Here is a 24315-nt window from a genome sequence, read left to right on the forward strand (position 1 = left end):
TGCATGAAACCATATAAAAACAACACATAAGTTTGCCACTGTCGCCTTTGTCTTTTGGCTTGCTTAGTTTGGGGCACTTAATATTCAACAATATTACTGATCTGCCTGCATTGAATTTGACACCATTATGAGAACTGAGCTGGACGATGACATCCCTGTTTTCTCCAGAGCGGTGAACGAAATGAACGAAATTAATAACTTACAACAAAAATGAACCATCACTGAACTTAATTGGACTATAACGCAATTTTCTCTAGATCTGCTGTACAGCCGAAACCAATTTTGTTGCATTATTTTCCTGTCATCACTGTAAAGGTGCTTTGAAACAATCTGTATTTAAAAGGCGTTATAGGCTATACATAAAGGTGACTTGACTTGAGTTATCCTAGAAAATATCAATGCAGCCCAAATCAGTAGATCATTATTGTATGATGAAATTATTCATGCAATGAATATTAATCAAGTTTTCTAGGCTGTCCCTTCCTTTGTCAAAAAACAAAACAAAACAAAAAACACGTTAATGTGGTGCTTAAAACTTAATTAATAATTTAAAAAATAAAACATGACATAAAATGATTAAATATGAACCAACAACAATAATAATAAATACATACATACAATATATAAAAATAAAAATACAGTAGGCTACATTAAAAGATCATTTCGCAGACTAATAATAAGATACTCTACACATGGACCTCCCTGGAAAATACCATGTAACCCGTGTCGAATCTGCGAATCGGCAGCAGGAGGTAGTGACTCTCACAGATTCTAACATATGTGTGCTGGACTAATCACTGTGATGAAGGACACTTGCAGCATATGAAGATCAGCGAATGCGGAGTCTCCCCTGAAAGCAAATCGCGTCCTCTTTTTCTCATACGGCACTTCCTGATATAAGCTTGCTCCTCTGATTGTGTCATGCAACGGGGCATCCGCTCTCAAAACAAGCCAAACAAAGATCTTTCAGGCTGTCTTCCCCATTTCTCACGGAGTAGTTGAAGAAGCGACTTTTTCCCAGACGGGTTGTAACCTTGGCAAACAAAATGGACTACAGGGTGAGTGGGTATGATGGCAATTAGAAATCAGCTGTTAAAAATAGTCTGTTCCAGCTATCCAAACAAGCCATGGTTATGTCACAACGAAAGCTTCGACTATAGAAAATAAGCATGTTTTGGTAAATCGTATTATGTTACTTTGTTTTGTTAGTCGACATACTTAATTTACTCTGAAGAGCTGGAATGATGGTTCAGTGTCAGTGTATCAGATCTATAGGTGACACTTTCATCTGATATAACATTTTTTCACGTTCACTGGGGAATTCAGGTGATCTTATCATGTAGAAAGATTATTATCCATTTGAAGTGTTGTTGTTTTTTAGAGAGCGAGAGTCTGGGCCCAAATGTCATACCGTTCATGTTTATTATCGTGTTCTATATCAAGTTTTGTGTAGCCTATGTCTTCTGTGCTGCTGTGTAAAGGAGTCACATCATGCACAGTTTGATATAGGTGAGAGGAGAGCTATTATAAAACCGTTTCTCCTTTACACAACTCTCTGTAATAATCACTTGTCTTTGTGGAACAACCAGGTGCAGAGAGGGAAATTTTATGTTTCATTGTGTATGTGTTCTTCAGAAACCTTCCTGTGACAGGCTCAAACCCAGAGGAAGTGCTATTCTTAACAAGGGTGTACAATGGGGGCAAGATCTGTTTTGAATACGGTTTAGCAGCATCTGTTGAGACTGTTTTTGGCTCGTCTGACGCTGTGGGAATGCTAGTGATTTAATGTGTGTGAATTAACTTCAGGGCTCTATGAAAGGGATTTTTCACCCCAAAAATAAAAGTCTGTCATCATATATAGTCACCTCACCCGTATGTCATTTCTTATGTGGAACACAAAATAAGATACTATGAAGAATCACAGCCTCACTCATCCATATATATAATGTATATGTGTGTTTATATGAGTTTGTTTATTTTTTTCCTAATGCTTTAATGTAGGTTACTCTTCCGTTCAAATGCTTGGGGTCAGTAATATTTTTTAAATGTTTTTGAAAGAAGTATCTTATGCTCACCAAGTCTGCATTTATTTGATCAAAAATACAGTAAAACAGTAGCATTGTGAAATATTATTAAACATTTAAAATATCTGGCTTCTCTGGTAATATATTTTATATAATATAATTCTTTCCTGTGATGAATTTTCAGCATCATTACTCCAGTTTTCATAATCCTTCAGAAATCGTTCTAATATGTTGATTTGCTGCTCAAGAAACATATGATTTGAACATAACATATGAACATAAACGTATGATTATCAATGTTAAACAGTTGTTCTGCTTGATATTTTTTGTGGAAATTGTGATACTTCCCCCCCCCCCCCCCCCAGTATTCCTTGATAAATACAAAGTTCCAAAGAATAGCATTTATTTGAATATACATCTTTTGTGCCCTTATAAATGTCTGTATTGTCACTTCTTATCAATGTAAAGCATCATTGCTGAATAATTGTCTTAATTTCTATGTAAAAAATTCGTCCTGACCCCAGACTTTTGAATGGTATAGTCAGTGTATATGGGTGATTGCATATAAAAGCAATTGTGTATATACTTTTAGCTATTTGAATTAAACCTTTTTTTTTTCATGTAGACTTCCAACTTTTATTTACTATATACACTTTATCATAGATAAACATAGACATATTGTCTGAAAGCTGCCACATAGCACTTTCTGTCTGATCCTCTTTAAGATGTTGGAATCATGAGCTCTTTGACTCAACAACGGACAAATAATCGAAGCTTGAGTAGAGAGGGTGTGATTGTCTGTAGTACACTAGGACCTGAAAGCAACCGTTTAGGGGCCACAGCATATTTATTTATAAACGTATTGATTCAAACTAAACCCATCCAAGTGCTTCATACATGTTCTTTTATCACAATTGTGTTATCTGTCATGTTCAGAAGACTTGTTGTATAACATAGCAGACGTGTACATCTCTTTTGCAATGTGTTTCTGCTGTCTTTGCCTTTTGCCCCTTTTACAAGATAACATAATCTCAGCATTTTATGGCACGTTATGCACTGAGAAGCTGTGTGTAGGGCTTGTTACATAAGACTGACGGTCACCGTGGTTTTGCCAAGTAAGACATGTTCCTGTATCAACATATTCCGTTGATCCTGGAACAACAATTAGTCCTAACCCGTCTCACTACCCCTAAACCTAACCCTACCCATAACTTCTCCCTAAAATCAGAGGAAAATGATAGGTAAATAACACTGATGTAGAAGCACTCGGGTTGTAAGTCTAAACTTGACATAAAGTGTAATCTTGTCTCTCAAATCTGATTGGTTGATTGAAATGTTGTTCCAGGATCAGCAAAGATGTTGTACTTGGAGAAATCACGTTCACTGACTGATGGGATGCTGGCTTTAAACATTTAGTTTCAGTGCAGTTGAGGTTCCACATTTCATGCTTTTGTTATATTTGGATCCTGAACGTATGATGCACCTCAGTCCTGGTCAAAGTTTCAGTTGTTCACTAACATGACCTGTTTTGCTCCTCTACATTCGCTGTACTTCGCAAACCCTGCTAAACCTGTTGGAGAGCTTGTCACGGACTTAGAACTCCATTCAGGGGGAGTTGTTTAGCTCCTGTCTGATTTATTCATTATCTCCTTGACAAAATTAATACCTTTTAATTTTGTTTTAATATGTCTAATTATGTGTCATTTATTGTGCTACATTCAAGATGATATGTGCTTAGTGCTCTTTACATACTCAGAATGCAAATTATAGCTTTTAGTCTGGCTTTTGAAGAAGAAATGAGATGCTCATGCATTGCAGATTACTAGGAGGTGACATCATGAATATGGTTGGCTAAGACTTTGTTCTGTTGACCTCCAGGTTTCCTGCATGCTGTTATGGGACACAATCTGCGCTGTTATCAAGCAAGACCACATTGTGCTGTAAAAAATAGTGATTGTGAAATGCGTCCACCAGATATGCTTTTTTCCCCGCTCGTTTAAATGAGATAATCTAGCCATTTATAAATATGTACTTTTCAGTATAATAGACTTGAACTAGTATTTTTTTAGGGGATTTTTGTTTTATTTCACCCATATAAAGGCCTATTTTAAGTCTTTGCTTTGGGTTTTGTGCGGCCAGTTTCTCATAATGAATAAGGTGTGGTCAGTAGGAACAATATCTGTGAAAGTAGTTATCTACTAAGCTCTCTCTGATTCTTGTGGCTGAAGTTAGACATTCTCCTGCCACAGTTGTCTTAAGTGTGATTAGTGAAGCCAAGCTCTTGAGACAATTAAGTATGAGTCAGTTCTCTACAGTAAGTATTTAAGTATAATTTTGAATGTTTTTTATTGAGATTTTAATTTGCTAATCTGGGAACTGACATAGCCAGAATTTTATAGTAGTTTTTAACCCTGAAGAATTTCACTAGGTTTATTGACTCTTCTATCAATGTTTATTGATTGATTAATGTGGCTGAGGCTGGTAAGTAGCCAATTATTGGTCTATGTGTTGAGTCTGTCTTGATCTGCTTGAGCTTTGTAGTTTTCCAGCTGTTTATTGAAATCGGATTGGGTTTTTTTTCTGGTCAAGTTGCCTTGATTGACAATAACTTGTCTCCTTTCCTCATGCAGAGTGCCTTGGAGGTGTATAAGGAGATGGTGCTGCTGTACATAGAGGAGGCTCGGCGCTTTGTGAATTCTCAATGTGCTGGTCTGGAGCCATGGCAGATCATTGCGGCCACTTTGCTGTCCACGCTCGGTGCGGTGTGGCTAAAGGGCTTCCTTTTCCAGCAAGATAGTAAGTGCTATTGATCATTCATGTCTTTGAACTTCTGAATGCATCAGGCATATTAAATATGTGGTCAGGTTTACACTACCATTCAAAAGTTTGAGGTCAGTAAGATTTTTTAAAAATGTTTTTGAAAGAAGTGTCTTATTCTCACCAAGGCTGCATTTATTTGATCAAACATAAAACAGTAAAATTGTGAAATATTATTACAATTTACAATAACTTTATATTTTAATATCTTTTATATTTTAAAATGTAATTGATTCCTGTGATGTGAATTTTCAGCATCATTACTCCAGTCTTCAGTATCAATAATCCTTCAGAAATAATTCTAATGCTGATTTGCTGCTCAAGAAACATTTCTTCTTATTATTATCAATGTTTAAAACAGTTGTGCTGCTTAATACTTTTTGGAAACTGTGATAATTTTTTTTTTTTTTTTTTGAATTCTTGAATAGAATGTTCAAAAGAACAGCATTTATCTTTTGTTAAAAAATATTTTGTTACATTATAAAAGTCTTCATTGTCACTTTTTATCAATTTAATGCTTCCCTGCTGAATAAAATTAATTTCTTTTCTTTTAAAAAAAAAGGAAAATTGTTTTAAAACAATTTTCCTGACTTCAAACTTTTGAATGGCAATGTGTACAGGATCTGGAAGGTGTCTTTCCAAGAGTCAATAAAGAAGAGAAAAACAACAACAATGAAATGCAATGAATTTTGGTTGTGTTTTCATTTTTCAAATATTTTTTCTAATATGGTTAATAGTCAGTGCATATATTGGTTGATTTATCAACAGTCTTTTCATAGTCATAAGCTACAGTTTTATGTTACTGTGAAACAATCTGAAACATCATTATGTTGCAAGCTAATCGTAGGTAAATAATCATGTTGTCCCTCTTTGCTATTCATCTGAGTCAGGAAGTCTTAAAACAAAGTTGCAAAATGTCAAGGCCACTTGAAAATAACAAAATCTGTGGCAGTTGTTTTTTTAATTCATTGTGTCATCAACCAGAAACAATGGGTTCTGAGGAAGCTGAGAAAAAAAAAACGTTTACACTTTTCTCATTTGTTTAATTTTACATGCCAAACTTCTATTGACTCTACGTCTAAAATAAGAGATCGTTTAGAAAGTCTCTTGCATTGACAGGCTGGAATCTTGTAAAGCAACTCCGATTTGAAAAAATGTCTCTGTGGACTCATTTCATGTCACATCTTCACCACAATTTGCTCATTGTTCGTGTTTTCTAGGCCTGACGTCAAGAGTAAAGAAGCAATTCTTTAAAATCATCAGAAAAATCCCATTTGTCGGAGCAACAGTAAGCATCTAGTGGTTTTATAGTTCCCTTTCTTCCTTCAGACTTCTCTTTCTGACTCACTGATGGATGATTAAGTCACCATTGCAATGCCTAAGTGGAAATAAAGCTTTTATCACACTTTCATAATATGATCCTGTGACTATACCAGGGTTTACTTTAGGCCATAAACCTGAATACATTGTAATATGTCTGGTTCCAGTCAGAACCGACTGCAGGTTGATTTTGATTTGAGTCTGCTTTTTCTTCTTTATGATATTTATTGAGATGCAACTAATCAGCTTAACATTACAAATTATTACAACCTAAACGCCCCTTAGACAGTGGTTCTTAACCTTTTTTTCCCTAACTTTATTTGTTTGAACAGTTTGTGACTTTTGATATATATTATTAAATTAATTATTTTTGTGATTCCGTAAGTTTCAAGAACTGTAGATTATTTAATAAAATAATAGTTGTTAATAATTATAATAATTACATTTTGCAATTAAATAGTTTATATATATATATATATTATTTTTTTTTTATGTAAAATACTCTGTTTACACCTTGATGTTTTTTGTTGAAGGTAAATATTTTAAATACTGTCCACTATATTTCTGGTTTTAATTAAATATTCAGAGGATTGTTTGACACTTTTTGTTTTCTCCCTAATCTTTCCCTCATCAGATTCAGACTCAGCTCAACAAAGCATTGGATGACATGTCAGTGAGTCTGTGCACCCTGAAGGAAGGCATGAGCTACACCAAACACCTGCCAGCACAAGGCCTCACCCACAAACAGCTCCTTGACAAGATCAGGGAATATGAGACACTGAGTGAGTCACCTTCAGCCTGTCCCAACTCCCATCTGTTATAATGATGGAGAGCCCAAAGGCTTCAAAGATAAATCAGAAACTCTTAAAGTGTCAGCTAGATGTTCTCAGACTGAATTTGCCCTGCAGTAGTGTGGGTGCAGTTTCTTTGCAAGCAAGTTTATTTACTAGGATATAATGCATTGCAGCTGGTTTATATTACAAGTTAGTGTCCCACTTTTGTTCTGTCATCAATTTTTTTATATACTTCTGATTTCAGGTGAGGTAGACTGGGCGAAAGGCAAAGTGTCAGGTGCAGTCTACTGGGGGGATGAGAAGCTCACAGATCTCCTGGTGAAGGTATAATGGCCTTTAAATCATTTAGATCAATAAATCCCAAACAGGGGTATGTGTGTTCAAGGGGTTGTTTTTGATTTTGCTTTAACCTGTAAAACTGGACAAAAAAAAAAAGAAAAAAAGATTAGTCTCATGATTCAGCTCATTCTCAAGGAAAATGTGTGCAAGGATTTTATACTTTTTTGTGGATCACATGCAGAATATTTGTGCTATCTGATGTCTTTGTTTCACCCAAAGTATTGATTTGCTTTTAGTGTAATAATAATGAATAATAAAAATAAAAATAATAGCGTAACTATTAAATGTGATAAATTGCATCCAGTATAATATCTAATTTAATTTAATATGCACTTCCATTTAAAAGTTAAGATTTAAAAAAAATTGTTTTTGAAAGTCTTATGCTCACCAAGGCTACACTTGGTTTGATGGAAAATATAGTTAAAACTGCAATATTGTGTAATATTATTACAAACAGTTTTCTATTTTAAATTGTAATTTATTTCTGTGACGTCAAAACTGAATTTTCAGCATCATTACTCCAGTCTTCAGTGTCACATGATCCTTCAGAAATCATTCTAATATGCTGATTTAGTGCTTTGGATAATTATCAATGCTCAAACCTGTTGTGCTCCTTAATATTTTGTGGATATTAGGGTGATGCGTTTCTTTTCAAGATTCTTTGACAAATAGAAAGTTCAAAAGAACAGCATTTATTTGTAATTTTACTGTCACTTTTAAATAATTTAATGTCCCTGACCCCAAATGGTAGTGTAAGAGTTAATGGGACATTTTTGATTTGGTGTAGATGAAGTGCTACTTGATGGGGTTGTAGTGATACATGTGACAAACAAGGTTGGGAAACACTTGTTTAGATGTTCACTTTACTTTTGTATCTAGCAAAGGCATTGTGAAACGAGAAATAAATCATGGATTTTGTGTTCCTCTGATTTGCAGGTGTATGGTGACTTTGCCTGGACAAACCCCCTCCACCCAGACCTGTTCCCCGGGGTTAGGAAGATGGAGGCAGAAGTGGTGCGGATGGCGTGCGCTCTATTTAATGGAGGGCCAGATTCCTGTGGCACAGTGAGTTCTTCTCACTATCTTCCCTGATGGAATAATGTGGTTGTGTGAAGTTCCAAATAATTCCATATTAATACAGTTGTTCGCACTTAAGAAAATAGCTAAATGTGGGGAATGTCACCTTAACCAAATCTGTAGAATGCTATGAGGGTCTCATACATGGGCTACATTCACACAGCAACAGAATAGGTTTGTCAGTCCATCGTTTTTCATTAGAAGACTGTTCACTAAAATTGAATTATTTGTTTTGTGTGTTCCTATCATGAAAGGTTACCTCAGGTGGAACAGAAAGCATCCTGATGGCATGCAAGGCATACAGAGACATGGCTCATGAACGTGGCATCAAACACCCAGAGATGTATGTACTGTCTCGGTCTAGTAAAAGAAATCCAGCCTTTGCAGTTGTTGTAGATATTTCCCTAAACCTAACTACGTACCTGGGTCTCGTTTCCAAATCATGTCCCTTTAGTTCTGCCTTTTCCTAAGTCTAGCTGGGTCTTGTCTACAAATCGACGTCCCCTAACGTCCACGACGTTTAGTATACCTGGGTCTCCTAACTGACTTGCTTCCCTAAACTTACCTGCTGTGCAGCAGTGCGAAACAGACAGACTTCAGACTTCAAATGTCCTCTAAATGCTTTAATCACGGCCGGGAGGGAGATGCGACATTTCCGTCGCATGGCTGGGGGATCTCAGACAAATTCCATTGAGAATCCCACCAGTTTACACGAATACAAGTTTTTATAGAATAAGGAGGTATGGCAAAAATGACATGAAACATTACATAATTTCCCCACAATTTGATTGGTTTTCATATGCAAACCCTTCTGTTACCAGGTAAAACAAACTCTGTTTCTGTGATTACTTCATGATCACAAATTATTAAACTAGACCTCTGTCTACTTTCATTTCCCATATTTGTTATTTATACACTCGCACAACCAGAGTTAAAGGGGTATGGCAACACAACATACAACATTCAAAAACACAGGACAGAACGTTTTAGTACATTGTGTTAGAATTGTTAGCCTGTTAGGAGGCCTAAAAGGGAAGTAAGGTTAGTTGTTAGAAACATGGCTAGTTTAATATACAGTTTACTATTTTATTCATTAAAAAAATCCATCACACAGTTATAATGCTCTCTTTCTGCTTAGGTCAATAAACAGTGGTTGGCAACCAACACTGTACACTATATATTTTTCTATTTACTGTTTTATTTTACTTGAAGAAATTTTTTTTTTTAATCAGTGCAACTTCAAATCCTCTGTAAAAATTGATTTATATTATTTGTTTTGTCTATGCTGTAGCATTGCTCCCGTGAGCGTCCATGCTGCGTTTGACAAAGCTGCACATTACTTTGGGATGAAGCTCATTCACGTACCTCTGGACAAGAAGACCATGAAAGTTGATGTGAAGGTACTGCTGTTTGGTTTGTTCACAGTAATTGGGTACATTTCTAATTCATTCAGTGTTTTTGTGGATATTAACATCCATCTAACTTTAACGACTACTTTTTTTGACCATAGGCCATGAAGAGGGCCATCTCTAGAAACACAGCAATGCTGGTGTGTTCAACTCCTCAGTTCCCGCATGGAATAATGGACTCTGTAGCAGAAGTGGCAACGGTAATATTTGCTTATTAAAATGGACATGTAATCCAGTGCTTTTGTATCATTGTATAAATTAATCTAAAATATATTCTATAACTCTTTTTTTTTTTCTTTTAGCTTGCTGTAAAATACAACATCCCATTCCATGTGGATGCATGCTTGGGTGGGTTCCTGATAGTATTTATGGAAAAAGCGGGTTTCAAACTTGATCCCTTTGATTTCCGGGTCAAAGGTGTGACCAGTATCTCAGCTGATACACATAAGGTGAGAACTTGATAGTGAGATAAATTAATAAATAAAAATACACTACTGTTCAAAAGTTTGTGGTCGATAAAGTTTTTTTTTTTTTTTTTTTTTTTTTTTTTTTTTGTGAAAGAAATTAATACATTCAGCAAGGATGCATTAAATTGATCAAAAGTGACAGAAACTCCTGAATCTTTAAAAATGCATCACAATTTTCACATAAATATTAAGCACCACGATAATGATAGTTATAAGAAATGTTTTATGAGCACCAAATCAGCTCATTAGAATGATTTCTGAAGGATCATGTGACACTGAAAACTGGAGTAATGACGCTGAAAATTGCATATAAATACTGTAATTATATTTTACAACACTACGGTTTCTACTTTTTTTTTTTTTGATCAAATAAATGCAGCATTAAAAAGTCTTACCAAGCCCAAACTTTTAAGTGGTAGTGTATTTGAAAAAGAGGTACATTTGATTATTTTAATGAGTAAAACAATTATGCAAATGAGCTACTCCTGACCCTTATTCTGGGATTTAAAAACAAAAAGGAAAAAATTTCACAACTGATATTTTTACTAATCTGTTGAGAGTAATCTGTCCAAATGTAATTGCAATGAAAATTACAGTAAAAATGCAGTCTACTTAATAATAATAATTATTATTATTATTTTTATTTTTAATCATTGTGTCTCCACAGTATGGTTATGCTCCCAAAGGCTCCTCAGTGGTGCTCTACAGTGAAAGGAAATATCGCCACTACCAGTATTTTGTAGCGCCAGATTGGCAGGGAGGAATTTACGCGTCTCCATCCATGGCTGGGTCTCGGCCTGGAGGCATAATTGCAGCCTGTTGGGCTACTATGATGCACATGGGTGAGAACGGATACGTTGAGGCCACCAAGAAAATCATTGGGACTGCCCGCAAAATCAAAGCAGGGTCAGTATAATGTCATTTATAATATAACACATAATAGTAAATGAGACACAGGCGAAGTGTTTTCTTTGAATGTATATCAACTGTGCCAAATAAATTTGCATGGCAGGTAACATTTACATGCCAGGAAAGACATTGTGTGCTGAAACAACTTCTCAAAAAACTCTCTTCCCACAGAATCCGTAAAATAGATGGGCTGTTTGTATTCGGGGATCCAGAGGTGTCTGTGGTGGCATTAGGCTCCGATGATTTTGATATATTTCGCTTATCTAATGCACTGACTTCAAAGGGCTGGAATCTCAACTCTCTGCAGTTCCCATCTAGGTATGGTTAAAAAAAGAGAAATGTGTTACTTGTGCAAGTTATGAAAATTAATGTACTGTCCCTGAAACAGAATGAAAGTTAGTCATAATTCAATGCCACAATTAAATAATGCAACAAAAAAATAAACGTTTATACATTTTCACCATATTTACTTTACGTTTTAGGTACTGGTCAGAAAAGTTGTTTCTTAGATCATTGTTCATACATCTTTCGTTGTTCCCTTTCAGCATTCATATTTGTGTCACAATGCTACACACACAGCCTAGTGTAGCAGAGCAGTTCGTCAGTGATGTGAAGAGAGAAGTAGCCATCATCATGAAGAATCCTAAAGAGAAGACCACGGGAATGGTGAGTTTCCTTTTTATTAGACAAACCATTCACTTACAATTTTACTCATAAGTTTGGCTTAACAATAAAAGGTCAAAATCGTACAACTTTGAGTCGATCTACAATATTGTTTTAAAGTTTGGGGTCAGTAAAATTTTGTAATGTTTTTGAAAAAAGTCTCTTAACAGTATTCTCACCAGGGCTGCAAAAATACAGTAAATACGGTAGTATTGCGAAATATTATAATGATTTAAAATAACTGTTTTATACTTTAACATATTTTAAAATGTATGTTATTCCTGTGATGGCAAAGCTGAATTTCCAGCAGCCATTACTCCAGTCTTCAGTGTCACATGATCCTTCAGAAATCATTCTAATATGCTGATTTGGTGCTCAAGAAACATTTCTTAGTATTATCAATGTTGAAAAATGTGTTAAAACCTTGATACATTTTTCAGGATTCTTTGATGAATTGAAATATCAAAAGTTTAGTTTAGTTAGTTTAATGCATCCTTGCTAAATAAAAGTATTAATTTCTTTCACAAAAACAAAAAAATCTTACTGACCTCAAACTTCTGATCCATAATTCCTATTCTGTTGCACTCCTAGATGTTGACCAAATTCACCTTTAAGAGATATATTTAAATAGATTTTTGTCCAATCAAAAGTGCAAACTTCACATTTCGAGTACTTTATATACTATATATTTTCTGGCAAAATGGTCACTTCAATAAGTCCACTTCAGTTAAGTTGTACACGTATAATTTCATCTAATAAACCACAATGAAATTACCATTGTAAACTCTCCTCTTTTATGTCGTAGGGAGCCATCTATGGCATGGCCCAGTCCATTCCTGACCGATCGATGGTGACTGAGGTCTCACAGGGCTTTTTGGACTGCCTCTATAGCACTGAGGTGCCCAAGATACAGAACAAGCCCCACAAAAACCATAAGAACCACATGAATGGCAACTCCAAAGTGCACTGAGATTAACTGCCAGGGTCTCCACCCTTAGCTGGCCGAAGGGATGCTCACCACAATCATCTAATCATTCATTTACTTCATTCAGTCGTCTATTTACAACTAACGATTTTATGTATAAGCCATAGTCACCTGATATTTTGGGATTCGTGACTGAGGAGCAACGGTATCCTGTCTGTAAGACTATGGAGACAGCTGCACAAGTATCTATGTGAATCTGTGAAGGGTCTGGGATATCTGTAGTGAGTGCAGATTTACTTCTTTCATTTCTTATTTTTATGACCGGTGCACACCATATGTATTTGATCACACTCCCACTGTTATTTTTGGAAGTGTTTTCTGACACTTAAACCTCAGGATACCAGGGAATAATGTTGTCACCATGTTTTAACATCTGGTTATTGACAAACAGTTTGGACAATTTCTGAGAGTTAAATAATGCAGGTTAGGATAAAATCCATAATCAGATCAACATGGAAAAACCACACTGTTAGTTTTTTTTTAAATATTCCCAATAGAAACTTGAAAACATAACAGACCATTTTAGAATGGTAGGGCTGCTCAGGTGAACCTATATTACAAATGTTTAGTTTTATTTATTTGAAATTCCCCATATCTAGTAGACATTTGCTAGTCCAGTCGTAAAACATCCATCTTATTGAAAAGATATCTCACTGTTTTTAAATTACCTGATATCAGGGCAAAATGTAACAAATCCATTGACCATGTTGTGTAGTCAATATTACCTGGTTGAAATTCCCATCATATGGGTTTTTAATGACCACATTTCACTCTATCTACCTCAAATCTATTTCAAATAATTGTAAACTTAATCATTGATCGTTTCCCTTTTGTCTAAATTCTGAGAAATGTCACCTAAGTGGACATTTTTATCACAAGTCAATGCCATGCTCCAGGTTATGGTTTTCAGAGTCTCAAAAGTTTTTCACAGTATGGTTTGAAGGTTTTCAGCTGTCGTTCCAATTGATTCATGAGTTTTCCTTTGAGTTATATTTGTGTGTTGTATTTGTTTGGTTTCTTTGTTCCAGCTTAACTCAATTGAATGACAGCTAAGCCCTGGAACAACAAGGGAAATTAATTTGTGCATGAAGTCAGTGATATGAGGAAGTGATGACATGGTACCATGGAAACATCACATCAGATCTTGTCAGTTATATAATCCCATAAGCATTTATAATATTTGTGACCACTGTGTGTTTCTTTTAATATTTTAAATCACTAATATAATGTCTCATATTTCAATGGGTTTTTTTTTTAATTCAGTAATTTCCATGTACTTTTTTAAACCTCTTTTGGGGACTCGAGTAGGAGGCGGGATAGTTTTTTTTCTATGATACCACTGTAGTACAGTGTATTCTCAAGAACTGTAACATGCCTTAGGCTAAGACATAGATGTGGATTTTTGTCTTCAAAAAGTTACCCTTCTTGCCTAAATTAAGCATTTTAATGTCATTATGCAATAATCTGTAATTACTGTAACTACTGAAACTGAGGCACCTTGATCTGAATATTTGAAGCATTACATGACCTCTATGGTTATGGTTGTATGAAGCACAAAACTAACAGCATTCACCTAAATGCCTTTCACAGTCATCAGGGTGTGGGCTATTAGGTTAACATAGTAGCTAAATATGCCTCAGGGACTAGGCCTTTACCACATCATGCAATTCGTTTCAAATTTGTCCTGTAATGTTTTCTTGTTCCTAATATAAATCAATAAACATGGTCCTAAAAGAAATATGAATATTCTGGTCGCATAATATATTTACTTTTCACTGTTTTACAGAATGACATGTCTGATTGGGTCCACTTCCCTCAATCTCGTGTTTTTGAAATTTCATTGATACTTTTCCATTGTTCATTTATGCAAACATGCACATGACTGATGTTTGACCAATGCAATCGTGTCTCACGTTCTAAAACACTGCGCTCAAGTTAAAAATTAAACTTTAACCCTAGAATGGATAAAGGGGTCAAATTGACCCGTATTTTTAACCTTCAGTATTTCTGTTCAAAATTTGTCAATGATTATATTTACTTTCTTTATGGACTTTATAGATTACTTAAAAAAATAAATATATATATTATTTATACTAATTGCATGCATACTTTAACAGTCATGAAGTTCATCAAAAGTAGAACCTTCTCAGACGGTATGCGATTTCAGATGCAGTAGAGCAAGGCTACTGGAAGTAGTTTAAAAAAAAGTACAACTGCATTTTAAAAATAACAAATTTCATCTTTTGTAATGTGTATATATGCAAGGAAATTTAAAAACATTTGTGTATCGTCAATCATTTTAATTACTTCATTAATAGGACACCTATTATTTGAAGAAAACTATTAATTCCAATATGGCCCATTTTGAACCCTTTATGTAGGTTTTTTGGTTTATGCATTCTAAGGTTACAAAACATAACTTATTTCTAATCCTTGTTTTTTTTTTTAAAACAAAACCGCATTTGTCGATCACACAGAATGCCTGTATTAAAGTGCAAGATGCAACACTACTACTGAATGAAAAATAACACAGACTTGAAATGAGTTTTTAAAACTCGAATGCTGAAAAGCAGTACGATTTTTAAAACCAAAAATGCTTTTGGGGTCCATCATTGATTAAATGGGAAGCAAATGAATACATTGATTTCACATGCCAAAGTTGAAAACATTCAATTTATTCTAATTCATTGAGGCACTAACCATTTCATCATTGGATCAAATGCAAATTAAGGCACCATACATTTAGTTAAAAAAAAAAAATACTATAAGCCATAGAATACAGTAATGTAATAGTGTTTCACCGGTCTCTGTGGTGTTCTAGTAATTCTCTGATCATTCATGTACTGTGAAAGTGAAATGATTTAAAAGATGAAATTAGTCTTGAATGTACTATTAATACTTATCGGGAAAAGATCAAGTGTAACAGGCAGACAACACACAGTCAAAACTTATATGGTGATAACTGTGATACATGAAGATTTACAATATTTCTGATCCAGTTTTACAGGCTAGAGAGGTTGACTGGCAAGCTGTCAAGAGAGAGGATCCATTCAATAGACAGAGGCCTGATCTATGAAGGTTGCGAGGGTGATGTCACGCTGCGAGATTCCTCCACATTCATGAGTACTGAGGGTGATTTGAACCTACCAGAGATAAAACAGGCAGACAGGGCATGAAATCAAAATTGGCCGCATTTATGTTCTTCACACACATTCATGGTCTTATTAATGATTAATCATTAGCCTACATATTATTACAATACAATTTCTAATTCCTTATTTAGGCATTATTGCAATCACAGCGATGACCATGCTAGCCTTACTGATGATGGGCCTATCAATTTACCTTGTTATACACATTAAACCATTCGGGATGATGATCCATTTTCTCAGCCTGTAGTGCTACTCTGGACATGAACCCAAAAGCCTAAAGGGAAAAGTGCATGTCATAGGGTAGGCTATATGTGTTGTAAAGTTTGTCACTCTAAATAGTTGTATTGCCTTAAACTATGTAAAACTGCCAAGAGAGACTATTACCTGATTGAAGTCTTTGAAGAGGAACTCTTTGTAAATGGCATCTCTCCCCACCACCTCCACCCACTGAGCATTCCTCATCATGGGCAGGATGTGCTCCCTCTCCTCCATGGTAAGAGTCTGAATCTTCCCAGCCTTAGTGTTTAAAACAGTTCTGGTTAGAAAATATCTAAAAGTGAAGTTCATAAGAATGAATGTTACAAAGCGTGTCACATCTCTGTGAGTAAGATGTTTATATACACTCCTGGGCAAATTGTTCAAGCCAAAAATGGCTGAACAATAAGGTTTTAATTGTCTTAATCACAAATTATTGGTCAGGAAATTAGCAAAATAGAAGAAAATGCACTACTTAAAAAAAAAAACATTGATGTCTCAGAAAACCATAAAAGACAGAATGATGTTTTTGGCAGAATTTGGGAATATGTGTGTGAGTGTGTACTAGTGATGAATTACAACGAAACAAGTTGCATGGTGATGCTTCAGAGCGATGTCCTCGAAAATCTCTACCACAGATAAGCATGTAGGAAGAGTGCCATTGTGTAGGGAGCCTTTTGGCTACTGGGATTGGTGAGCTACTTCACTGTCAAAAGTCATTTAATGCTTTGGTGTAACAGGAGAATATTACAGAATGGCTTGCTTCCCACAACTGAAAAGTTGTTTTCTAAAGAGGAATGATCAATGTTCTTTTTCAGCAAGACAATGCTCCTGTCCAAATTACAAAGACAACCAAGAAGTAGCTTGAGAACAAGTTCATCAGGATCATGTTTTGGCTTTGGTCAGAGTCCAGATTTGAACCCTATAGTGAATATTTGATCTCACATTAAACTCAAACTAACTGGGAGACCTTTTTCAACTAGGCTACTCATGAACTGTTTGAAGCCATTAACATTGAGTGGAACAACACTGACTCTTCTTCCTGTAAACAGCAGTCTGCAAGTTTACCCACACGGCTTAAATATTTAAAGAAAACAAATGGAAAGGATATCCCATGGTAAGTTACTTTATCTACAGTTATTTTTGCAATTGCTAATGTCCTGACTAATGATTTGTGATTAAAATGGTTAAGACCATTAAAAGACCACTACATATTTTGCCTTTTGCCATTTCCAGGAGTGTGTGTGTGTGCACCTGCATAATAATATAACTAAACAAAAATTATTTATAAAAATCAAATAGTACTGTATTTAATTGTAAATGTTTTACATGCTAAGATATAATCATTATTTGTTAATAGAACAAATATCATTTGAACAGTTTTGCACACACTCTTAAGCAACCATTCCGAGGGGGATGTTTCAGAAAAAAGCACTGTGATTGGTTGTTGTGAGCCCCATATGGAAACAATGATGACTTGCATTTTCAATTCTAGGAGCTTCCACCATATGACTGTGGTCGGGGCAATGAAATTCCTAAGCAAATTAACCCTTCGCGCCCTTTCCCCTTTAAGTAAAGATCACATGAGCTTTAAACACAGGTCTGTTAAAAGAAGACATTATTACAATATATTGAAATGTGCATTTATAAAAAGGTAACTGACTTGAAAATGTAGCTTTTCTGCATTTTCTCTATATGCTTTGTGATACATTTTGTGGACTTTTCATTGAATGAAAGGGAAATTAAGTTGATTTGTATCAGCATTTTCTTTTGTACTATCCACACACTATAATCCCTGAATGAACCATCAGTGAATTGCGTCAGAGAGCCTGTGCAAACACATGTCAGTCATGATGAAGCTCCAACACTGATAAAGCAGACTGACATCAACAGGTCTCTTAGCAACAGTGTAATCAGCTGAGCTAATGCTGCTGCACGAACAGACACGCCACAACAAAGAAGGCGAAGTAAAGCCATGGCAGTTCTATCAAATCAATAACAGACCTTGATATGTTAATGGTAACTTGAGCACTATGCTATGTGTTTTTTAAATATATATATATATATATATACATGAACAATTGTATATGGCAAAACACGAAAACACTTGATTGTGTCTAAAAAAACTGTTCGAATAATACGAAATAAAACGTCAGATTTTAAAAATGACTGTGTTAATATAAAAATAGCACGATACCTGTCCAGCGCATTCCAGTTTTATTTGAAGCATCTCGTTTGTGGCAATGCTATGCATTTAATTGCAAAGTTGACTTATGTACAAAGACACTAAAGTGGTTGTTAATCCACATGGAATAATAAGAATAAAAAACTTTTTTTTTTAAATATATGTTTTCTCTTACCATGTTGAAGGTGCTGTGCGTGTAGTGCTGCTATGGTCTCGCGCACATGCATGCAGAGCTGGATTTCAACCTCTTTCTATGATTTCAACCTGTAGCTTGAGCACGAATGTACGAATCCTACTACGGTGAAGGGACGTCTTATGAATATTAACTAAGTTGCGTATTGGACGCTCTTGAAAGGTTACCAGGTTACGTCAGCACGCACTATTTAATATTAAAGTAGGGGCCCTGTTGCTGCTGCCCTGGCAGAAGCCTGAACAAAAGATCAGTGTGAAAAATCTTTTTTTTACAGTCTATGGGGAAAACAGAAAGGCGTTTGCAATTCCAGACAGTGAGAGAATAGAATACAATTACACCATGAACAAATAATAACAGCAGGATCCTACCTGCCTCCAGACGACAAAAACGGTTAAAAAAGGGATTCTAGCATCAAGCATATGTTCGGGAAAATGCAAGCCATTTCATTTGTTAAAATGGGCATTTCGTATTATTTGTAACGACTGCTGTTCATGCCTAAAAAGATATGAATTTGGCACAACCGGAAATTATCCCTGTTAAGTGAAAAGATTCATCAAGGGTCTCACACACACCTTAATAAAATAAAAACACAGAAAAACGGAATAATTAACATGACAGAGAGTACAAACATGAGTTCTCTTTTCCCCTAAGATAAGATAATGTTATTTTAATGAAGATCATTTCTGTTCCTCTCTTTTCTACTTAAATACACTTATAAGTTATAACATATTTTGGATGCTGATCATTATTCGTGCCTTTTATGAATAAAGTATCATCCTCAGATTCCGCACACATATGCATGCAGTTTTTAGCAGTGTTGAATGCTTGATTCTGATTGGTTGACGAAACTCACGGCTAAAGTAGTTCCAGGCAGGTCTCTCGACCGCGTTCCATATCACTTCGCCAAATGATTTCAGTTATTTGGTCTTTCTTGAATCTTTACAGCTCCCCCACATAAACCCACAACGACACTGACCGATGGAGAGTAAAAACGGGGGGAAAATTGCCACAAAATTACGTTTTTCACTAGCGAGGTGCAGATAAACGTAAAGTTGGTTTCGCTATATTAGTAGACGCTAGTGAGAGACGCACAGACTGAGGTATAATTCACACACGCTTACACTCACACACTCTCTATCTCTCTCTGTTACCAGAGCCATATAAGTTAGAAAAAAACGTTCGCAACTCTATGTCTATATGGCTCTGTCTGTTACTAGCTCTAAAATGACGTTTTGGAATTAGCAACGGAGCTCCTAGGCTTGGGATAAGATGCATATTATCTTAAGACGGCCTAGTCGACTAACGTTAGTCAATTAAAGGGATAACGTTAGTTCACCCAAAAATGAAAATTCTGTTATTACTCACCGTCTCATGTCATTCCAAACCTGTAAGACTATCGTTGATCCTCGGAGCACAAAAGAAGATCCTTTTGATGAAATCTGAAAGATGTGTCTGTCTGTCTCTACATTGGCAGACGTTACGCAAGTAAATTACCACTTTGCGCTTCAAAAAGTTCATTAAGAGATCGTAAAACTAATACATATGCATTGATCGGTTTAGTCCCAATTTTCTGAAGAGACACGATTGCTATATTAGGGCTGCACGATTAATCTAAATGAAACCGCACGCGATTTGGCAAAGGCTGAGATTATTTGGCACGGCTGATAAGTAGTAAATTCTGCTCCATCTGAAAGCCAGAAATGCCCCTCCGCAGAAGTAGCCTATAACGCACGTCATTCCAGGAAATCCCTATGGGCATCATACTTTCACTGTAGTGTAGCTGAATAAACACAACTGCCTTATTCTGTGTAAGAAGCCATCATCTCACAGAAGGATGCTCAACTGTCATTATGAAGTGAGTTTGGAGTAAAAGCATTTTATTAAAGGGGTGGTTGATTATGATTTCAGTTTATTAACTTTAGTTAGTGTGTGATGTTGCTGTTTGAGCATAAACAACATCTGCAAAGTTTTGACGCTCAAAGTTCAAAGCAATAGCAATGGGAGATATTTTCTTTTACAGAAATCACTTTTTAAGGACTACAACAAACGGCTGGTAGGGACTACACAAGCTTCCTCCTGGGTTAGTGACATCACAAACCATAAAATGTACATAAACCCCGCCCCCGGGAACACATTTATAGATTATCATGACAGAATATGCTAATCAATGACTAGAAGATAGTCAACTCCACATCAGCTACATAAATACATCATTAACCATTCAGAAATCCTGTTGCATTCTACATGTTGTCACTTCTTCTTGAGTCTCTCCATGTTTGTCTGACTCATAAAACATTAAAAACAAAACTCATAATTCATTTAGCTCATTTCAAATAACTCATTTGAACATAAAAGGCTAAAAGTCTTTGAAATTTTCAGTGCGTGTCTGTGTGAGGTAATCGGAGCTGCTGACACACAAGCTCTTGAAGCACCTCTGTGCTGGGAGTAGCAGCTCATTTGCATTTAAAAGGACACACACAAAAACGGAGCGTTTTTGCTCACCCTCAAAAAGTGACAATTTTAACATGCTATAAAAAAAATACACCAGAGACTTATTTTACATCTTGTGAAAAGGGCATTATACCACCCCTTTAAAATTAGTCTTTTGTTGGACAAGAGGTTCATAAATGCTTCTCATGTTTGGAAAGATGTTTGACGCGTATTGCTTTTTCAAATGCACGTTATAAGTGACTCAAACTCACAGTGATTTCAGGTGGAGCCGCGTTTACAGAGCCGTACATCAATGATAAGATGCGCATTAAAAAATAATCGCAGCTTTTGCGATTTCATAATCGTGATAAGCCAAATCGGTTTAAAGGGTTAGTTCACCCAAAAATGAAAATTATGTCATTAATGACTCACCCTCATGTCGTTCCAAGCCCGTAAAACCTCCGTTCATCTTCGGGAACACAGTTTAAGATATTTTAGATTTAGTCCGAGAGCTTTCTGTCCCTCCATTGAAAATGTATACACCGTATACATTGTCCAGAAAGGAAATAAAGACATCATCAAAGTAGTCCATGTGACATCAGTGGGTTAGTTAGAATGTTTTGAAGCATCGAAAATACATTTTGGTCCAAAAATAACAAAAACTACGACTTTATTCAGCATTGTATTGTCTTCCGGTTCTGTTGTCAAGCCGCGTTCAGTGATGCTGGTGACGTAAGACGCTACTGACGTGTTATCTGGTGCGCCCAAGCTTCGTTTACAGTCTGAGGGAGACGCACACTGTAAACAAAACAATCTTTGCAAACATGTCTAAGGATTTCGACACAGAGGAAGACTTGCATTTTTTTGCCCAGCCATATTTACTTGAACCCGAATACACGGACGCACCAGATACACGTCAGCAGCGTCTTACGTCATCAGCGTCACTGCGGACCCGTGAACACGGATTGACAACAGAACCGGAAGAGAATACAATGCTGAATAAAGTCGTAGTTTTTGTTATTTTTGGACCAAAATGTATTTTCGATGCTTCAAAACATTCTAACTAACCCACTGATGTCACATGGACTACTTTGATGATGTCTTTATTTCCTTTCTGGACAATGTATACGGTGTATACATTTTCAATGGAGGGACAGAAAGCTCTCGGACTAAATCTAAAATATCTTAAACTGTGTTCCGAAGATGAACGGAGGTCTTACGGGCTTGGAACGACATGAGGGTGAGTCATTAATGACATAATTTTCATTTTTGGGTGAACTAACCCTTTAAGTGCCATTTCATGTAAATTGCGATTAATCGTGCAGCGGCAGCCCTACTTTATATGATGAACAGATTTAATTTAGCCTTTTATTCACATGTAAATATCAACTCACACATCAGTTGTGGTAAAAGCATGTTCGCTTGACGTGCGATAACCAATGAGGTTCATTCTCCAGTTTGAGCTTCCGCAAGAACCAATGAGGTTCATTCTCCAGTTTGAGCTTCCGCAAGAACCAATGAGGTTCATTCTCCAGTTTGAGCTTCCGCAAGAACCAATGAGGTTCATTCTCGTGTTTGAGCTTCCGCAAGAACCAATGAGGTTCATTCTCCAGTTTGAGCTTCCGCAAGAACCAATGAGGTTCATTCTCCAGTTTGAGCTTCCGCAAGAACCAATGAGGTTCATTCTTGTGTTTGAGCTTCCGCAAGAACCAATGAGGTTCATTCTCCAGTTTGAGCTTCCGCAAGAACCAATGAGGTTCATTCTCGTGTGTTAATTAGCTTGTTTGAGCTTCCACAGGAACCAGTAAGGTTCATTCTCGTGTGTTAATCAGAACGTTTGAGCTTCTGCAGGAACCAATGTGGTTCATTCTCGTGTGTTACGCAGCATGTTTGAGCTTCCGCAAGAACCAATGAGGTTTGTTCTCGTGCGTCAAGAAGGTTCGTTTGAGCTTTTGTTTGTGTTCGCTGATCAGTGTTTATATGTGAATAAAATCCTAAATAAAATCTGTTCATCATATAAAGCGATTGAGTCTCTAAAGAAAATTTGGACTAAATCGCTCAATTCATATGGATTAGTTTTACGATCTGTTTATTAACTTTTCGAAGCATCAAAGTGGTAGTTGCGTCTATGGAGGGACAGAAATCTTTTTCATCAAACATTTCTTCATTTGTGTTCCAAAGATCAACGAAAGTCTTACGGGTTTGGAATGACATGATGATGAGTAATTAATGACAGTATTTTCATTTTTGGGTGAACTATCCCTTTAACCTTATATCTTCCGTCAATCTTGTTGTGCCTTCTGGTAATAAAACTCCAACACATCTCAAAGATCACTGTAATCACACGTACAGTGATCTTTGAGCTTCCTTTTATTTTCATTTGCACAAAAAGAAGAAAAAGAAATACAGCAGATTTGGATTCGACAATGAAGATAATCAATATCTTGAATGTTCTCTTTTTTACTCTTCTCTCAGCAGGGATGTGTGAAAGACGTCATACAGGTAGGTCATAATTATGATATTCAAGTTGTTTAAAATGTGTATTGATGAAATAAATGTATTCATTGTATTGTTAGGATACTGCAATCTCAGTGCCTCTGTCCTTTTTTTTTAGTTTACAAGCTGAAAATGGATGAGGCATTGCTAATATTCCATAATGAACTTCCATACAACATTAGTGTTTACTACACCTCAGATTACTGTTATAAGGTACTTCAAAGTTGTTTAATTGTCTTGATTGTGACTTATGAGTGTTTCAAGCATTTTTGTACCAAAAAGAAAGTGACAGAAATATAAATAAATTTGTTCCATTTACAATACAGGTTGTGTTTTGTGAGCAATATAAACCTTTATGTAATTCCCCATACTAACCTGTGGAGCCTGCTTGAACTGTCAAAATGGCTTATATTAAATAAATGTTAAATAACAGATATCTACGTCTTCTATAGTGTCTTTATCAGCCCCTTGCCACAGTTGGGAATGGTCTTAATATTTCTGTGGTGGTGAGCACACAATTCACTCTGACTCTGAGAATCGCACCTGTGGATGGAAACAGCACTCTGTGCGGGTAAGAATCACCTTGAACTGCATCTCAACTTGCTAATTAAGGTGAAATATATTATTTAACATCATCCTGAATATTACGATTTTTTCTTTTAATTGGTACAGAAGGACCCTACATATAGGCTAGATATATAGCCCCAATAGCAGCCAATTGCATTTGCAGTCAGTGAGACTATTTATGACCATGTGTTTGAATGTGACCTGGCTTTAGTGCTGCCCTTTGGAGAATTACT

General features: G+C 35.9%; 3 protein-coding genes and 1 long non-coding RNA gene across 8 annotated transcripts in view; 3 read left to right on the top strand and 1 right to left on the bottom strand.

The window, feature by feature from the left end:
* Positions 1–884: 884 nt before the first annotated feature.
* On the top strand, positions 885–12810 carry sgpl1 (sphingosine-1-phosphate lyase 1). Of its 2 annotated transcripts, none has more exons than XM_056257042.1 (14): positions 885–1058; positions 4655–4820; positions 6062–6129; positions 6796–6943; positions 7200–7279; positions 8231–8359; positions 8626–8714; positions 9663–9771; positions 9882–9980; positions 10083–10229; positions 10915–11153; positions 11328–11474; positions 11702–11822; positions 12625–12810. In XM_056257042.1, the coding sequence occupies exons 1-14, from the start codon at positions 1047–1049 to the stop codon at positions 12787–12789; spliced, it is 1719 nt and encodes a 572-aa protein (XP_056113017.1). In that variant the 5' UTR covers positions 885–1046; the 3' UTR covers positions 12790–12810. The 2 variants fall into 2 exon arrangements, with proteins under 2 accessions (XP_056113017.1, XP_056113016.1); XM_056257041.1 differs by lacking the exon at positions 885–1058 and adding an exon at positions 4242–4338.
* Positions 12811–13185: 375 nt separating this feature from the next.
* LOC130089630 (uncharacterized) lies at positions 13186–14548 on the top strand. Its single transcript, XR_008807595.1, has 2 exons — positions 13186–13625; positions 13665–14548. It is a non-coding gene; the product is annotated as an uncharacterized LOC130089630 (long non-coding RNA).
* A 900-nt stretch (positions 14549–15448) lies between these two features.
* pcbd1 (pterin-4 alpha-carbinolamine dehydratase/dimerization cofactor of hepatocyte nuclear factor 1 alpha) lies at positions 15449–18616 on the bottom strand. The gene is made up of 4 exons (XM_056257026.1): positions 18572–18616; positions 16341–16472; positions 16150–16230; positions 15449–15947 (listed from the first exon to the last, which is right to left on the bottom strand). The coding sequence occupies exons 1-4, from the start codon at positions 18572–18574 to the stop codon at positions 15855–15857; spliced, it is 309 nt and encodes a 102-aa protein (XP_056113001.1). The 5' UTR covers positions 18575–18616; the 3' UTR covers positions 15449–15854.
* Positions 18617–23219: 4603 nt separating this feature from the next.
* Positions 23220–24315, top strand: part of ret (ret proto-oncogene receptor tyrosine kinase) — a 63214-nt gene continuing 62118 nt past the window's right edge. For 2 of the 4 annotated variants that reach the window (XM_056257044.1, XM_056257045.1), the window contains exons 1-3: positions 23344–23521; positions 23634–23728; positions 23968–24086. In XM_056257044.1, coding sequence (XP_056113019.1) covers positions 23446–23521; positions 23634–23728; positions 23968–24086 — 290 coding nt within the window. In that variant the 5' untranslated portion in view covers positions 23344–23445. Of the gene's footprint in view, positions 23242–23343; positions 23522–23633; positions 23729–23967; positions 24087–24315 lie in introns of those variants that run through there. The other 2 variants (XM_056257046.1, XM_056257047.1) reach the window with 2 other exon arrangements.

Source organism: Rhinichthys klamathensis, unplaced genomic scaffold (genome assembly GCF_029890125.1).
Source record: "Rhinichthys klamathensis goyatoka isolate OS25496 unplaced genomic scaffold, OSU_Roscu_1.1 h1tg000135l_1, whole genome shotgun sequence".
In the NCBI taxonomy this organism is placed as follows: domain Eukaryota; kingdom Metazoa; phylum Chordata; class Actinopteri; order Cypriniformes; family Leuciscidae; genus Rhinichthys; species Rhinichthys klamathensis.

What these genes read in the sequence shown, in the direction of transcription:
- sgpl1 (XM_056257041.1), top strand. An exon ending in CCATGAAAGTTGATGTGAAG is followed by an intron (nt 9,772 to 9,881) that starts GTACTGCTGTTT and finishes TTTTGACCATAG; the next exon opens with GCCATGAAGAGGGCCATCTC. An exon ending in AAGAGAAGACCACGGGAATG is followed by an intron (nt 11,823 to 12,624) that starts GTGAGTTTCCTT and finishes TTTATGTCGTAG; the next exon opens with GGAGCCATCTATGGCATGGC.
- pcbd1 (XM_056257026.1), bottom strand. An exon ending in TCTTCAAAGACTTCAATCAG is followed by an intron (nt 16,231 to 16,340) that starts GTAATAGTCTCT and finishes TTTTCCCTTTAG; the next exon opens with GCTTTTGGGTTCATGTCCAG. An exon ending in GGTTTAATGTGTATAACAAG is followed by an intron (nt 15,948 to 16,149) that starts GTAAATTGATAG and finishes TATCTCTGGTAG; the next exon opens with GTTCAAATCACCCTCAGTAC.